Below are 17465 nucleotides of genomic sequence, written 5' to 3' on the forward strand. Positions count from 1 at the left end.
CACCCTGGACAAGTCGCCAGGTCATCACAGGGCTGACACATAGACACAGACAACCATTCACACTCACCATGGATTAAAGCAAAAAATAAAATAAAAATGATCTGACTGAAAAAAAAAAGCTCCATGTCGTTGGCCCCTACCATGTCAGCAATGCGTCAAATTTTAAACGCCATGTTGTCCATTATCCCCTCGGCCCCTACTTATAGTACATTTACATAATTTTAACAATGACTAAAGCTAAGGCAAGACTTTACCATTGTCATTACTGGCTATAAATGATGAAACATCAAGCTTTCAGCGCAAAGTGCAAATTTATTTCAACAATACTTTAGTAATGCACAACAGTGGTTAAGAGAAAAGTGCAAGTGCAGTAGAACTTGAACCATGTTTTCAAAAGAGTGGAACAGAAAGAACTTGCAAGAAAACTAAAGTGAAAGTTCACTTTTTCTGCTTCTTCGCAGTGAAGCCAAAGGCATCTAGTTTTTTGCCATTGCTTCCATAGACTTTTTTTTATGGCAAACTACACAAAAGCACACACCTGCCATTTTCATCTTTTTGCACCATGAACTAAATGGCTTGCCATTATCGCCCATTTCATTTCGCCAAGCCCATCTCCACTTATTCTTTACCGTTTTGTCGATGTCTGACACATCTGTGCTTTCATTTAAAAGAAGCACGTCCATGCTGGCAAAACCGAAAGTAATTTGACGCGCTCTAGTGATGGAAATCGAAGGGCCTATGTCCGGTGAAATATGGCCTTATACGCAGTACTCGAGTTGGGGGGGTGGGGTGGGGGGGGGGTGTGTGTGTGGGAGGAGGCATCCCCCTTCTGAAATAAAAATCTCAAATCATCCCCCTTATAAAACGGCCATCCCCCCATCACATCCCTTGTGCCATTTTACCAATTAATGTGGAAATTAGCCTGCTATTATTTTAACAAATATTACTACCATTTCAACAGTAGAGGCTTTGCGCAGTGATAGCCTACATGTAGCCGGATAAAAAAGACGCATATTTATTTATTCGGTTGCACCTCTCATTCAAGGTTTCAGTCACTGAAAACAGCTACTTTCGCAAACTCTGGGCAGAGTGGAGATTTCTGAAAACTCCATCTTCAGACACGCGTGTAAATCGGGAAAACGAAGCAACAGTGGGCGCGCGCGAATATAATGAGTCATAGGTGTGAATCTTTCACCGAATGCCAATTGTCCCGGTTCTTCATGAAATCGCACGCGCAAATTCATCAGGTTAACTTTCAAATAACTGTTCTTGTGCACTTGCGACACCGGAGCCACTTTCCTGAATTTTGAGCTTCAGAGTATTCGCTTCTTTATCTATTTAATCAATTAATTTATTTGTCACATACATTAAATTACTAATGTAAAACATTAGTAGCCTATTTAAGCAATAGCTGTTTTCTCCACTGTTTTCCGACTTTTTGTGCTGAGTGAATGAGACACTTCATTACACTCCATTGACCGACTTCCAATTCCGGACTTTTTTGAAAATGTAAAATATAGGCCTACGAGATGTTTTTTTGGGACTTAATTCGCGTTGGTCCTTCACTATTAATTTTTGAGACTGACGAGGCACTAAATACTGTGGAATTATTTTCTCCTTACTATGAAGTTTGGCATCTTAAACAAGTGTCGGGAAATCTTGCAGCCCGACTCTGCAGCCTCCAATGTTTAAGCGAACTGCTGAAACCATAATGTTTAAAGATTAAATCGTAGGTTAATCAAACCAAAGAAAAACACAGCCTTTCCAGAACATTGTCTGCTGAAGCCTACAAAACGCTTAATAGCATAGGTCTTGCTGCGGCTTCAACTTTTCACCTGATCACCTTTCAATAGGCAAATATCATTATTACTACTACTACAAAAGGCCTAGTATTAGTAGTAGACAAGTAACCTAGTTGCCTAGTAGTAGGACAGCCAAATAGTTTCATCAGTGGCCCACGCCGAGCCTCCCCGGGACTAGACAGTAGCGTAGGCTGTATTTATTTATTTATGCCTATCTAGCGCAACAACTTATTCCTTTACATAAACTCAAACATAGCACAAGAAAGGGTTCAACAACAGGCAATCACAGCAGCTTGGTGAAGTTCTAAATCACATCGGTGTCACCCTTTTTTCCCCTCGGATCTGCATCACTCTCATTATTGACCTTTAGCGCTCCCAGTTGACGGAAATCTTTAATCCATGACTCACACTCACACCTACGGTCAATTTAGAGTCACCAGTTAACCTAACCTGCATGTCTTTGGACTGTGGGGGAAACCGGAGCACCCGGAGGAAACCCACGCGGACACGGGGAGAACATGCAAACTCCGCACAGAAAGGCCCTCGCCGGCCACGGGGCTCGAACCCGGACCTTCTTGCTGTGAGGCGACAGCGCTAACCACTACCATGCCGCCCTTTACACGAACACAAAAACACAAATTAGAAAAGAGGAGAAACAAACAGTCTAACCTGGGAACGGGTCTCTGCAAGTTCAGCTTGGTATAAGAGATGTTCCATTTGCCTGGTTCATGTGCTTGAAGGAAGCGCTTGGCACTCAGTACGGTATTCTAGGTGGGGGGGTGCCAAAACATACAGCTCATAGAAAGACAATAACAATCTGCTTACTCGAGAATAGGAAGACCGAAAACATCAACTATACCTGCATGAGCATGGCGACGGTCATGGGGCCGACTCCACCTGGTACCGGGGTGATGAAGGCTGCTTGCTCCTTGGCAGTGGCAAAGTGAACATCACCTACAACACGCTTCCCACTTGCCTTGGTGCTGTCTGTGAAAAGATTGGTTTTTAAAAACCACACACACAGCCTCAGAGATGAGAGAACTGTTTTGACGGTATGCAGTGCGTATAAAATTTTAATCGTTCTTGCTCTCTGCTTGAGCCAGCTGTCTTCCGACACTGCGCAGTAGGTGGTGTTTGTATTTTACTTTTACTCCATTTTCTCCCAGTTCTCACTGCCCCTCCTAATCACCCAGGCTGGGTGAAGGCTAACATGCTTACTCCAAGACACATGAACTTTTCAGAAAGATTGCTCATGATGCTAAAATCACAGCTCGGCGCAAAGCGCCATCTCCCCTCTTCCTCATAGACACCCGTGATTGGTTGTCGAACATCATAGTGATTGACAGGGGACAAAACTGATATTCCTCCCATCCAGAGAGACGCCTGGCCTCGGATGGCTGTGCGTGACGTAGTCAGGACTCTAATTTGTGGTGATCTGAGAATAGGGCAAATGTTTTTCCCGACGTGCCACTCAGAACCCTAAATATGAATGTTTTTAAAGAAAGCAGGCATCAGCCTTCACACTACCTGATGGTTTGCATGCGATTAGAGAACCACACACTAAACTCTGAGCAACCCCCCCCCCCCCCCAACTTTCCCTTCTCGATACCCACCTGGAATGTGGTTGATGCCACAGTCAATGACTACAGCGCCCTTCTTCACCCATTCGCCCTTCACCATCTCTGGTTTCCCAATCCCAGTCACCAAGATGTCTGCTTTCCCAACCTGTCGGGGTGGGGGATAAAAAAACAAAATAAAACCATGCATAAGTTTAGTGATCCATCATTTCAACATTAAAAACAATGTAAAGACTTGGGCCATACAATATTATCATCCCTCCACTCATTTGTCATTGCCAAGATATCCAGTGATGTTCACCACCAATTATACTGACACGGAGAGTGCACTTGTACAAGTTACAAGTCAAAACGCCTTATTAAGTTGTGATTTGGGGATGGACATTTGACCTCACAGTAATCGTGACCTGTGACCTTTTAACCTCAGAATCTAATTCTTTTATCTGTGTCCCCAAATGCACAAATGGTGAAAGTTTGGTGAAATTCCTTTCATTTGCCTTGGAGATATTGTGTTCACAAGGTTTTCGGACAGACATTTGATCTCACAGTGACCTTGACCTTAGACCTTTTGATCGCAAAATCTAATCCTTTCATCTTTGTCCCCAAATGCACCAATGGTGAAAGTCTGGTGAAAGTCCTTTCAGTAGTCTTTGAGATATGGCGTTCACAAGGTTTGCGGACAGACATTTGCAGGCCTCGACATTAACGCTTGTCCACTTGTCCGGGACAAGTGATACTTTATGTTGGACAAGTTCATCGTCTCGGTTACTTGTCCGATCGGACAAGTGCCAAAATACGCCGATATTCAGGTTATATTAAATTTATCAGTTTATTGGGGGCGTCGTGGCTCAGGTGGATAAGGCGCCATACCATAAATCTGGGGACCCAGGTTCGATTCTGGCCCGAGGTCATTTCCCGATCCCTCCCCGTCTCTCTCTCCCGCTCATTTCCTGTCTCTACACTGTCCTATCCAATGAAGGTAAAAAAAAGCCCCCAAAAAATTTAAATTTATCAGTTTATTCACATGATTTCCGAAGCATCTCACTCGACATATTGTTTTGATGAATTGCAGGATGTTTCTCTTCGGAAAGAGCGATGTGCACAGGCGCAATATTCCGCTTGCGAAACCGGCCAATACCGCTTCGTGTATTTGAGCTGAAAAGTAAACGGTCGTTTATCAGACCCTCCAGGATTTCGCGATGTTGCGCTTTGCGACATCAACGCAAATTCAACCAATCCCCGTGAATTCAGGGCGGTGTTGCAATTATATCCAATCACTGCAACTTTCCCGCAAATTTGACCAATCGTTGGCGTCTTGAGGTGACGTCGACAAACTACCTTCCGCCTTACTTCCGTGTATACATTCAAGAGAAGCAGCATGTGCGAGTCAGTGTTTATATAGGCTTAAATTCTGTTACTGAAAGTGTGTTATGTTTACAGTGAAGGACTGTGTGCACTTTACATTATTTTTTTTTCTTAATACAATAAATTAACGGATGCTAACATTTTTGCCAAAATGGTATTTTATTTTCCATTGTTTAGGCAGCTTCAGCATCATACTGTGAGATTCTGTTCAAATTGTTTTTTTTCTTCTATGAAGCCTGAGCCATTTATTTTATTAGTTTATAATTATTCTTTAATTTAGTCTTCAGGAGAGACTGCCTGCACACAGTACTAGTATTAATAGTTTTTTTTCCTTACATAAAAGCTGAGGCATTTATATTATATTTTAAGGTAACTTCATGTTGTGCTGTGAGGTTCTCTGCACTTTAACTTTTGAACCAACAGGAGCATTTGGATAAGTAAAGCTTATTTTTCTGCATTTTTGTAGTCCTGGTAATCTTTTATATTGGTAAAGTTGTTTATAGGACCATTTCTCAGTGTCTGGTTTTTTTAATCAATAGTTTTTCAGTAATAACTTAATATTTAACATATCACTCAATTTTAATCACAAAAAGAGAAAATCGCAACAATTTCTCACAACTTTCACTTCCTCCCGCAATGTAATCGCAACAAAAACCTAAAAAACACCACAACTTTCATCGCAACCATTAAATATCATACAGGAGCCACACTGAATAATTAGACAACAACAATTAAATCAGTGGAGGATATATATTCAAAGTTAATCATTTAAAAATGAAAATATATATATAATTTTAATTTTCTGGTTTTCAATTTCTCATAAATTAATGATTGATGGAGTCCAATTTTATTCTGCAGTGAATAGATTTTTGTGTTAAAGTAATTCTGGTGAAATTAGTTTATTACAAATAATTTGTGTGTGGGGGGGGGGGGGGGGTTTCTCTCAAATTTTTCTTTGGACAAGTCAACTTCACATTCAGACAAGTAAATTTCCTTTCAACTTGCACGACAGGACAAGTGGTTTCAAAAGTTAATGTAGAGCCCTGGACACAACGGAAAATACAAAAAAAGCAAGATCAGCACGTCTGGAGGAAACACAACAAAACTGTTTAACCAGCAAGGGGGAAAGGAAAAAAGTGCTCTAAAGAGTATGCTGCAAGCCAGACAACTCGAATAACCAGCACTGAAGCAAAATGACAAATACATATTTTAAAAAGGCACTACTTACACTCACCGGCCACTTTAATAGGAACTTGTTCTTGATTCTAAGATTCCTGTTCTTGGCTGCAGCAGTGGAACCCAATGTGGTCTTCTGCTGTTGCATGCTGAGATGCTTTTCTGCTCACCACGGTTGTAAAGAGTGATTATATGAGTTACTATATCCTTCCTGGCAGCTCGAACCAATCTGGCCATTTTCCTCTGACCTCTCAACAAGGTGTTCGTTTCCACCCACAGAACTGTCGCTCACTCAATATTTTTTGTTTTTCGCACCATTCTGTGTAAACTCTAGAGACTTGCTGTGTGTGAAAACCCCCAGGAGATCAGCGGTTTCTGAAATACTTAAACCAGTCCATCTGGCACCAACACCCATGCCACATACGGTGAAAGTCACAGAGATCACAATTTTTCCCTTTCTTCTGATGTTTGAAGTGAACATTAACTGAAGCTCTTGATTTGTATCTGCATGATTTTATGCATTGTGCTGCTGCCAAGGGATCGGCTGATTAGAGAACTGTATAAAACAGCAGGTGGATGGGTGTATAAGAAAACAAGTAAGCACTGGAAAGACATCTCTGATGCGGCGTCATTTCCAACGACCTAACAAAACGTTCAACGTTCAGAAGGGATTTTAAATGACTTCTAAAAAAAATAGTTGATTCTCGTTAAAACTTACTACAACTGAGCTGCAAATATTCCATGGCTGTACACGTAATGACCAGAGAAGTGTAATAAAAACCACAGGGATGAAACAAATCGCAATAAATAAATAAATAAATAAATAGAAATAAACTCTGCTAACTAATCCAGTATTTAAACACATTTTTATTGCACTTTTAAAATACTTAAGACATCGGTAAACCATATTTAACCATATTTAAAGGTAGACTGCCTTTCAGATTTTTCAAGTTTAGGTCGTAAAAAGAAGTTTCCTTGACACCTAATTATTTTTGTTGAGTGGACCAAAAGCTACAGAATTCTAATCAGATGTCGAATTTTATTAGGTTTTTTTTTAAATAGAACAATTAATGAATTTAGAGCCACGTGGCCCTAAATTCTCCACTATTTTTTCCTGCTTCACCATGACCCAATTCAAGATACTACATCATGCATCATGTGATGGGCTTTCCCTGTTCGTGCAAGGCATTGTGGGATACAAATTTGAAACAGGAGAGGAAAATGGAGGACGCGAATGAAACGTGAACGACCGACTACAGTAACAGAAAGCGAGAAGAAAAAAAGACGTCATGTTGCGAAGGAAAGGAAGCGCAGGACCAAACTAAAATATCGGCAGTCAGCGAGCACCTCGGTGTGATCAGCTGTTCGTTTAGCGACAGAATGATGGAACGATGGCAGTAATGCAACACTGTGGATGCCAGCTGCCGTAAAACCCAAAAAAAGAAGACGGTGGTAAACCTGCGCATGCGCACACGGGCTTCCTCTGTCTGCATGAAGCGAATGATTTCATGCGCATTATTTGCTCGGGAATCCCCTCAAATTAAATAACTCCCCAGCCACAGAATGGCCTGTTTGGATTTTTTTGTTGTTGTTTTTTTGAAATATTGCAGACAAACATCCATCACAATGACCAAATTTCAGAGGGAACTAAATTTCACCGATTTTATGAAATCGAAAGGCCGTCTACCTTTAACATTTTGTAAATACATTTAGATTTAACATGTGGAACAATTTCATTTTTGTTTGGAAGTGCACTTTATTGGATATGGTTTGAAAAGTGCTTTGTCCCAAGTGGTCTGTGTAATTATTTTTCTTTGAGGGTATGCATATTTATAGACTAATATTTTTATAACTAAGGAAATTAATTTGGTTGCTTTGCTCAGTGACTTAAAAACACACACAGTCTTATATATGTGCTTAAAGAATTATTGTGGAACATTGTAAAGGATTTATTCTTAATTGCAAAGGATTTATTCTTAATAATTGTAAGGATTTATTCTTGATCTCATTTTAACCAAGACCGACATGTGCAAATATTTTGTGTTTAATCTTATGTGGAACATATTGCCCTGTGCTATCATATCATATCTCATATCATATGAACAGGCTTTGCATCAAATATTTTGTGTTCTATCTTAAGAACAGGCTGTGCATAATCTGTCTGAACATTTTGCTTATTATTGACGTAATTAAGATGTGACCTGCTCAGACCAAGGTTTCACTCACACATACAGGTTATGATCACTACAGCCTCTCTCTCCAGCATGCATTCCTTTCTCAGTCAACACTGAGCAGAATTGCTGATAAGTGCTCACAGACTGACCCAGTTACAGATATCACACACACACACACACACACACACACACACACACAGTATAAAAACTTTTTTGTATTCTCTCGTCTTTGGCGAAGCTGTGAAATAAAAGACGGTGAAACTGATTTCTGGGTTCCTGTCTGTTTCACGAATCGCCCCAGAATATTCTGGGGGACACGGAGGGACCTATCTGCAAGAGTGTGATCGCTCCGGTTGGGGGCAAGACCTAACAAACATGATCGAGGAAAGGGGAGGGGGTTAAAAAAATTTTAAAAATTAAAAAAGGGCATATATGGTATGACAGTTTTGCTAGATCACCCACACCTAACTCCAATCAGGAAGAGATACTGATTCATGCTGTCGCAGCACCACACGTGTGGACATTGATTCAATTAATATTTCATATGTTTCATGTGAGCAGAGGTGCCAACAAAAAGTAACCACTATGAGAACAAATACACCTTCATATCGCAATCCTTTCCCCTTCACCGAATATTCTTTTACACCACGCAAACTTTATTTGTGTCTTGACTGTGTGTGGCTGGGACAGACGTAATGGTGTGTGCTGATCAGCCAGCAGCTCCAGACAGGATTCAGGACTGAGGTTATGATAGTTTACTGATAGCTTAATGAGTAATGACAAGCTGGTCAGGCTGGATTATGCAACAGAGTTGACTTTTTTGTTTGGTTAGATTTCATAAACGCAAGGCAAGGCAAGTTTATTTATATAGCACATTTCATACACAATGGCAGTTCAATGTGCTTTACAGAAGTAAAAACAAAAACAGTAAACAATAGAGAAATAAAAGTACATAAAATAATTTTATCTTTATTCTAAAATAATTAATTAAAATAATTAAAAGAATTAAAAGAAAATAATAAGAATTAAACAATAGTAGAAATAAAATATTAAAATGCCAAAAAGAAAAAGGAGAAAGAGAAAAAAAAACTAGCAGAATAAAATAGAATAAAGTTAAAGTAAATTTAAAACATGCAGAGAAAGTAAAGATTATAAAAAATGTAAAAATATTAATTATTTAACAGAAAGCATCTGAAAACAGCTTGGTCTTTAACCTAGATTTGAAGCTGCCAACAGCAGGAGCATTTTTAATGTCCTCTGGCAGTTGGTTCCATAGCTGTACTGCATAGTAGCTAAAAGCTGCTTCACCACACTTTGTTTTAACAACTGGTTTTAATAGTAAATTTTTCTGTTTTGATCTGGTAGATCTGATTGGGTTAGGCCACTGCAACATATCAGAGAGGTAATTGGGCCCTGTACCATTTAGAGATTTGTATACCAGCAGCAATGCTTTAAAGTCAATTCTGTAGCTTACTGGAAGCCAGTGAAGGGACCTTAGAATTGGAGTAATGTGCTCTGTTCTTTTTGTTCGTGTGAGAACCCTCGCCGCTGCATTTTGAACCAGCTGAAGTCGTTTAATGGTCTTTTTTGGCAGGCCTGTGAAAAGGCCATTGCAGTAATCAACCCTACTAGAGATGAAGGCATGTATTAGTTTTTCCAGATCATGTTTTGACATAAGTCCTCTTAGTTTGGAAATGTTTTTTAGGTGATAAAATGCCGTTTTAGTGACTGCTTTCATGTGACTGTCAAAGTTTAGCTCGCTGTCAATGAAAACACCAAGATTTTTAACCATTTCTTTAGTTTTAATCCCTTTTGTGTCAAGAATAGTGGTAATCCTGAGTCTTTCATCTTTTTTTCCAAATAGAATTACTTCTGTTTTATGTGTTCAGCTGAAGAAAATTTTGTGACATCCAGCTATTGATTTTATCGATACACTGGTAGAGACATTCAAGGGGGGCATAATCATTTGGTGATAGAGCAAAATAAATTTGGGTATCATCTGCATAGCAGTGATACAAAATTGAATTTTTATTGATAATTTGCCCAAGTGGGAGCATATAAAGGTTGAAAAGTAATGGTCCAAGAATCGACCCCTGGGGGACACCACAGGTCAAGGGCATTGACGTTGAGGAACAATTTCCCAGGGTAACAAAGAAGCTTCTATCTTTTAAGTATGATTTTAACCAATTGATAACTTTACCAGTCAATCCAACCCAGTGTTCAAGTCGATATAGCAGTATGTTGTGATCAACAGTATCAAAAGCTGCACTGAGGTCTAGTAATACCAGGACCGATGTTTTGCCTGCATCAGTATTAAGACGTATGTCATTTATAACTTTAATCAGCGCTGTTGATTAAACGCACTCGCAACATCCAGATATATATAATTAACAGGACCCAGGAATCAACTCTGCTCAGGTAGACAAAGTGGGTTTTCCACCATACATACAAACGCTCAAGTAAAACAAGCACGTGCGAGACACACCATTAGAAATAGGCGGGGCTAGCGCACAGGCGGAGACGACACTGACGGCATGTACAACCCCGATTCCAAAAAAGTTGGGACAAAGTACAAATTGTAAATAAAAACGGAATGCAATGATGTGGAAGTTTCAAAATTCCATATTTTATTCAGAATAGAACATAGATGACATATCAAATGTTTAAACTGAGGAAATGTATCATTTAAAGAGAAAAATTAGGTGATTTTAAATTTCATGACAACAAATCTCAAAAAAGTTGGGACAAGGCCATGTTTACCACTGTGAGACATCCCCTTTTCTCTTTACAGCGGTCTGTAAACGTCTGGGGACTGAGGAGACAAGTTGCTCAAGTTTAGGGATAGGAATGTTAACCCATTCTTGTCTAATGTAGGATTCTAGTTGCTCAACTGTCTTAGGTCTTTTTTGTCGTATCTTCCGTTTTATGATGCGCCAAATGTTTTCTATGGGTGAAAGATCTGGACTGCAGGCTGGCCAGTTCAGTACCCGGACCCTTCTTCTACGCAGCCATGATACTGTAATTGATGCAGTATGTGGTTTGGCATTGTCATGTTGGAAAATGCAAGGTCTTCCCTGAAAGAGACGTCGTCTGGATGGGAGCATATGTTGCTCTAGAACCTGGATATACCTTTCAGCATTGATGGTGTCTTTCCAGATGTGTAAGCTGCCCATGCCACACGCACTAATGCAACCCCATACCATCAGAGATGCAGGCTTCTGAACTGAGCGCTGATAACTTGGGTTGTCCTTCTCCTCTTTAGTCTGAATGACACGGCGTCCCTGATTTCCATAAAGAACTTCAAATTTTGATTCGTCTGACCACAGAACAGTTTTCCACTTTGCCACAGTCCATTTTAAATGAGCCTTGGCCCAGAGAAGACGTCTGCGCTTCTGGATCATGTTTAGATACGGCTTCTTCTTTGAACGATAGAGTTTTAGCTGGCAACGGCGGATGGCACGGTGAATTGTGTTCACAGATAATGTTCTCTGGAAATATTCCTGAGCCCATTTTATGATTTCCAATACAGAAGCATGCCTGTATGTGATGCAGTGCTGTCTAAGGGCCCGAAGATCACGGGCACCCAGTATGGTTTTCCGGCCTTGACCCTTACGCACAGAGATTCTTCCAGATTCTCTGAATCTTTTGATGATATTATGCACTGTAGATGATGATATGTTCAAACTCTTTGCAATTTTACACTGTCGAACTCCTTTCTGATATTGCTCCACTATTTGTCGGCGCAGAATTAGGGGGATTGGTGATCCTCTTCCCATCTTTACTTCTGAGAGCCGCTGCCACTCCAAGATGCTCTTTTTATACCCAGTCATGTTAATGACCTATTGCCAATTGACCTAATGAGTTGCAATTTGGTCCTCCAGCTGTTCCTTTTTTGTACCTTTAACTTTTCCAGCCTCTTATTGCCCCTGTCCCAACTTTTTTGAGATGTGTTGCTGTCATGAAATTTCAAATGAGCCAATATTTGGCATGAAATTTCAAAATGTCTCACTTTCGACATTTGATATGTTGTCTATGTTCTATTGTGAATACAATATCAGTTTTTGAGATTTGAAAATTATTGCATTTCGTTTTTATTTACAATTTGTACTTTGTCCCAACTTTTTTGGAATCGGGGTTGTAAGTATCAGACCTGTCCATTCGAGTAAGGGGTTTTTGTCCTCGTGTCGTGTTTGGGAGTTTACCTCAGCTGCCAGGTCAGCAGTTTTTGAGTGGCAGGTGGTAACAGTGGCGTGATTCCAGAGCAGGAGGTCATGCATTGGCGCACCGACAATCTTACTGCGGCCAACCACAACAGCCCTTTTTCCTGCCACGGAGACGCCTGAGGAAAAGCTTCACGTTAAAATCAACCACACTAACGTTTACACTTTTCAATGAAACCACTGTAGACAAGTCAGTGTTATAAGCAGCACCTTTATCATGAAATACCACTTTACAGGTTGCGATATTTTCTAAAACAATATGGCGCCGATATCGGTCTCTGATATAACGAACACAAGCCAGAGTCAAACAAGTAGGCAAGCAGGTGTCTTGTTAACACTGGGCCTCGTTTATCAAACTGGATTCAAATTCACTGACTTGTACATCATTCACCCAAGCATTTACACAATAAATGTGATATTAAAGATCCATTCAGTTTGGAGGAGAAAAAATATATATATCCTACCTTTATTATGTTCTTATTAAGTTGTCAGATGTAAAATTATGTATTTATTTCAATTGCACACACAAATTTAAGGACAAATTTTCTGACATTCATTCTTTTAATGACTTGAAAGAAAAGAATCCAAAACAAATTTAAGTCTTGGTATTCAATTAAGACAAAAGAAATGGCACCCTAAAGAAGGAGATGTAGTTATTGACTGATCACGATGTACTACAGCAGTGTTTCTGAACCACTGGGCTGTGACCCATTAGTGAGCCACGAATTCCCCCCCAAAGTTGAAGCTAATTTTTACTCATATACCCCTTTTCCACCAAATCAGTTCCAGGGCTGGTTCGGGGCCGGTGCTGGTTCACAATTCGTTCAATTTGCGAGCCAGCTGAGAACCAGTTTGCTTTTCCATCGCTCGCGGTGCTAAGGGAAGCCATGTCATTACATCGCTGTATACGTCAGTTACGTCGCTACGTTTGCATAAACTTTGGCGCGAACATCGAAGCAAAAACAACACGGAAGAAGCAGCAGCAGCAACAACAACAATAATAATGGATGACTTCGCGTTTGTACAGCTGCTGCTTCTCGTCGCTTAAAAATGGCGATCTTTCGCGGTCTTGTTATTGTTCTTGGCCTTAACAACTCCGCCCCCCCCCCCCCCCGCTGACGTAAGCGGTTCTTTCCTCTGGCCCAGCAGAGAGTTGGTGCTAGCCTGGAACCGGTTTTTCTGGCCCCAGAGCCAGTTCTTTGTCAGTGGAAACAGAAAACCCGGTTCCAAATTAAGCACTGGCCCCGAACCAGCCCTGGAACTGCTTTGGTGGAAAAGGGGCAATAGTAAGGTACAATTGCTGGGTACAACATCCACCTCATGAAGCTACGGTCACAGTACAGCTCGCGATGGGTTATCGATGAAAATGAGGCATTTTGGTGGCGATATACATGTGAGGTAAAACTTGTGGTCACACAGCAGGCAAGCGCTTAACTGTCACGCCTTCACGCACTTGAGTCTGGCACAGCTCGAGCAGCTGCGCTTGCTCACGGAGCGCGTTGTGCACGTGCTCGGGACCTGGTCATCACAGGAAACACCTGATACTGATTTGAGCGCAATCAGCATGTGCAGATACGGACGCTGTGCGAAGTATATCACGGTCACGTTTCTTTCTCGCCTTGTTTATAACACTGCTTAAATACTCTGCTTTACAATTCTGCATTCGGTTTTGCTTTCGTTTTTATAAATATCACGCCTGCTAACACACTTCCTGCACTTAGATTCGTCTACCGCCGTCGATTTTGTAGTGTCCTGATCCGCAGATCTTTAACCCGGCCACATAATAAAAGCTGTACGCCTCCATGCTCTTCTAGATTTTCATCTGTTTGTCCGTGTAGAACAATGTCTGCAGTAGAGGTCTGCGCGGGACAGAATTTTCAGTCCCGCTCCTGCCCGCTCCCGCATTGTGCAGTCCCGCTCCCGCAAAGAATTATGATTTTCAGTCCCGCTCCCGCCTGCCATATTTTGTCCCGCTCCCGCCCACAAATCCCGCATGATGCAGACGTTCGCGTTATTTCTCACGAAAGTTCTTGTCATTGGCTTGGGGAATTAAACATGCTGAGCTTAGCTGAGCTCTCCACTGACCGATCCTTCACCTAGCGCACGTAGCGAGGGTGCGCGTTGCCAGGCGACATGCGCAGCTGAGGCTTTACAGCGATACCCAACACACCTACCAAAATCTACAGTGGATATTAAGAATATTGTACATTGCACATAGCTTATATGTCACTCCTCACATTTACATTCTAGGAAATACAAGTAGGCCTATAAGAAATTAATATAATTTAAAGACACAGCGTGATGGTGCCCCGCCCCCTACTTTGAGTGGATTTGAGCATAAATATCTACAGCTCACGTTCAGGGGTGCGTTTCCCAAACACGCAAATGTACCTCTTTTTAAAGCAGCACTTACTTCTGAAGCACTGTGAGCTTCACTAGAGGAGCTCTACTCTTCTGCCATGATCGGAGATCTCAAACACAGAAGAGCGGAAAAGAATCGGAAACGCACGTGAGATTAGACCACATCCGCAAATTTAGGCATCTTAAAATGTTTTTATTAATGCCAAATAAAATATCCAGCACAAATTATATATGATAGACATGAATTAATAATTTATAAATTTTATTTTAAACACGTTTTTAGTTAGCGGGACTGCAGCTTATCACCTCTCCCGCCCGCTCCCGCATTGTGCACTCCCCCTCCCGCCCGCAATGAGCTTTCAAAATTTGTCCCGCGCCGCACTGCTTTGCGTCGGGTCCCGCGGGACTCCCGTGGGAGTGCAGGGCTCTAGTCTGCAGCACCGGGTAGTCTGAGATGTCGGGGAACTCAACAGATGGATAATTTTCCAACTCATAGGAAAACCCCTTCTTTGTTAGCGTGTAAGGATCTAATCCCACTGAGTGGTTTCTATATCCACTTCTTTTGAGTGCACTTCTTCGTTTTAATAACTTGCTTGTTTGCTGAACACAAACATGGCAATAAGTTCTTGTGTTAATGGACCAGACTCACTTTTGCATCATTAATCCCTTTTGACTGAGAATGACCTGCATGCATGGTTTGGCTTCTGGCACGTCTATACAGTTTTAAATACAAAACCTACAATTAAAAACAGTTTGTTTTTATTGCGTTTCTTTAATTCCTGGACTCCCATCTGTAACAGGGAGTGATTCTATTAATACACTTTATAAGATATTATTAGATTCTAATAGAATAGATGAGCCAAAATAATTGGGGATCTTTTTTTAATGGGCCCGACTCATTACAAGTATGAATAGGTGGGCGTCAAAGCAGAAAAATTTGAGAACCTCTGGTCTACAGTAGCGGAGCTGCATTATTAGAAAATTTAGAATATGCTGCACCTAGGAGGCGCTCTTCCACCATTTAGTCATCATGAGCTTTGCCTTTTTTGGAGATTTGCACTTGGTAATTTAGAGCTGACTGGAATTTATCACCATAGGTATGCGAGCATGAAGAAAATCACAGTTACTTAACCTTTTACAAATCTGGTGGGAGGTTTTAGTTTCGGTATGGTCTATGAAAAATAAATGAGGCCTGTTGTTATTATCAGTTATGAAACAGAAGACCACACGCAGACCTGTGTGTTTAATGAGCTCCATACAGCCGTTGGGAGTGCAGGGAATGAAGCAGTCTCCAAGGTCACCCCGGGCCAGTTTCCCTGCATTAATGCTCGTCAGACTGGAAAACAGAACACATCCGCTCTCATTTTCCAAAACATCACCCGATAATTACAAACGCAACGTCTTTACATCAGAAGTTATGATACAGAGGGGAAGGCTAGAGGAAGACTCTTTATTCACCCGTCTACATCCTTCTCTGGAGCCACAGCATTGGTGACCTTCTCAGTGTCAATGCGGTGAATGGAGTCCAAAGGCAGCTGCACTAGGAGCCCATGCACACTGTAGTTCTCATTGACCTCTGTGATGCGCTGCAGGATCTGAGGACATGTGTGATCAAGATAACAAACACTATATTTTGCAGCAGATATCAAATATTTCAAGCTTCCAAAATGAGTGACTGCTTTTTCTCTTTTAAAAGACTTTACATTTTAAACCTCTGTTTTCTGATTTACACACAACGAACAAGAACAATCTACATCCGTGAGGTTTCTCTCACCTCGTCTTCAGTAGCGGTCTGTGGAAGCCTCATGTGTGTCGCATTGATTCCAATCTAAAATTACATCCGATTAAAAGAAAAAAATTTTTTATAAAAAGTTATTATATGAAAATGATGCATAAATTGGTAAAGCCAACCAAGTCGAATAGTTTGGCACATTTTTAGTCTCTTATTTCATAAGCAAACATGCAATTACTCGAGCCCCAATGAAGTTTTTTGGCCTGTACGGTACAAGTTCTTTACCTCAGCAGCAGCTTTCAGCTTCATGCTGATGTACAGGTTGGAGTCGTCTCTGTTCCCCACCTGCGAGACAGATGGAATGTCATGACAAATGTCAATGTTTGTGAAGAGCTGCATTACAAACTAACTGATAGGTTATTAAAGTTTATTTCCAGAAATCAACTACTCTGCCAGTACAAGTAATCCTAAGCACACCATGGAGAGCGTGTGATCTGGTGCCACGTCATGGTACAGGAGTCCACTGCTGGAAGAGGACTTTTGAAAAACCTAAACTAGCTTGAATCAAGAGCTATACATATTAGCCAAATCCCACACTACAAATAGAGCGGCAGCTACAATTAATCGATAGTCCATAATTATCGACGCCTTGTCAGATTTACCAAGAAATTAAAAAAAAATAAATAAATTTACAAAGGTGAGTTTCAGTTACAACAGTTATTATTGGTTAATTAATCAACCGCAAGACCCCCCCCCCCACCACCACCCTTTGAGCTTGTCATCTGATGACACAGCTCGTTATGAGATGGAATTTTTTTTTTAGCACGATCAGCAATTTGAGGAAAACCTGGACGTCATCATCACAGGTAAGCATGGTGGAAAGATCATGGACATGTTTTTACTGATCAAATTCACCGATATTTCATGATCTCCTTGTCGAAACCTACTTTGTTTCTTACTCTTTCATTTGACAGTCGCCATTTTGTATCTAAACGTGCGTTTGAGAAGTCACGTGAGGTGTCGATAATAGTGATCACTTTCACCGGTGTCCACCATTA

At 41.0% G+C, this 17465-nt stretch overlaps 1 protein-coding gene across 1 annotated transcript in view; it reads right to left on the minus strand.

Annotated features, from left to right (window-relative positions):
* mthfd1b (methylenetetrahydrofolate dehydrogenase (NADP+ dependent) 1b) overlaps window positions 1-17465 on the minus strand; it is an 86716-nt gene that overhangs the window by 41230 nt on the left and 28021 nt on the right. The window contains exons 3-10 of the mRNA XM_060933995.1: window positions 16693-16752; window positions 16450-16503; window positions 16134-16270; window positions 15911-16011; window positions 12297-12433; window positions 3416-3527; window positions 2662-2789; window positions 2472-2569 (exon numbers count right to left, since the gene is read on the minus strand). Of these exons, the coding sequence (XP_060789978.1) occupies window positions 2472-2569; window positions 2662-2789; window positions 3416-3527; window positions 12297-12433; window positions 15911-16011; window positions 16134-16270; window positions 16450-16503; window positions 16693-16752 (827 nt within the window). The remainder of the gene's footprint in view (window positions 1-2471; window positions 2570-2661; window positions 2790-3415; window positions 3528-12296; window positions 12434-15910; window positions 16012-16133; window positions 16271-16449; window positions 16504-16692; window positions 16753-17465) is intronic.

This window comes from Neoarius graeffei, chromosome 11 (assembly GCF_027579695.1).
Source record: "Neoarius graeffei isolate fNeoGra1 chromosome 11, fNeoGra1.pri, whole genome shotgun sequence".
Classification (NCBI taxonomy): Eukaryota; Metazoa; Chordata; class Actinopteri; order Siluriformes; family Ariidae; genus Neoarius; species Neoarius graeffei.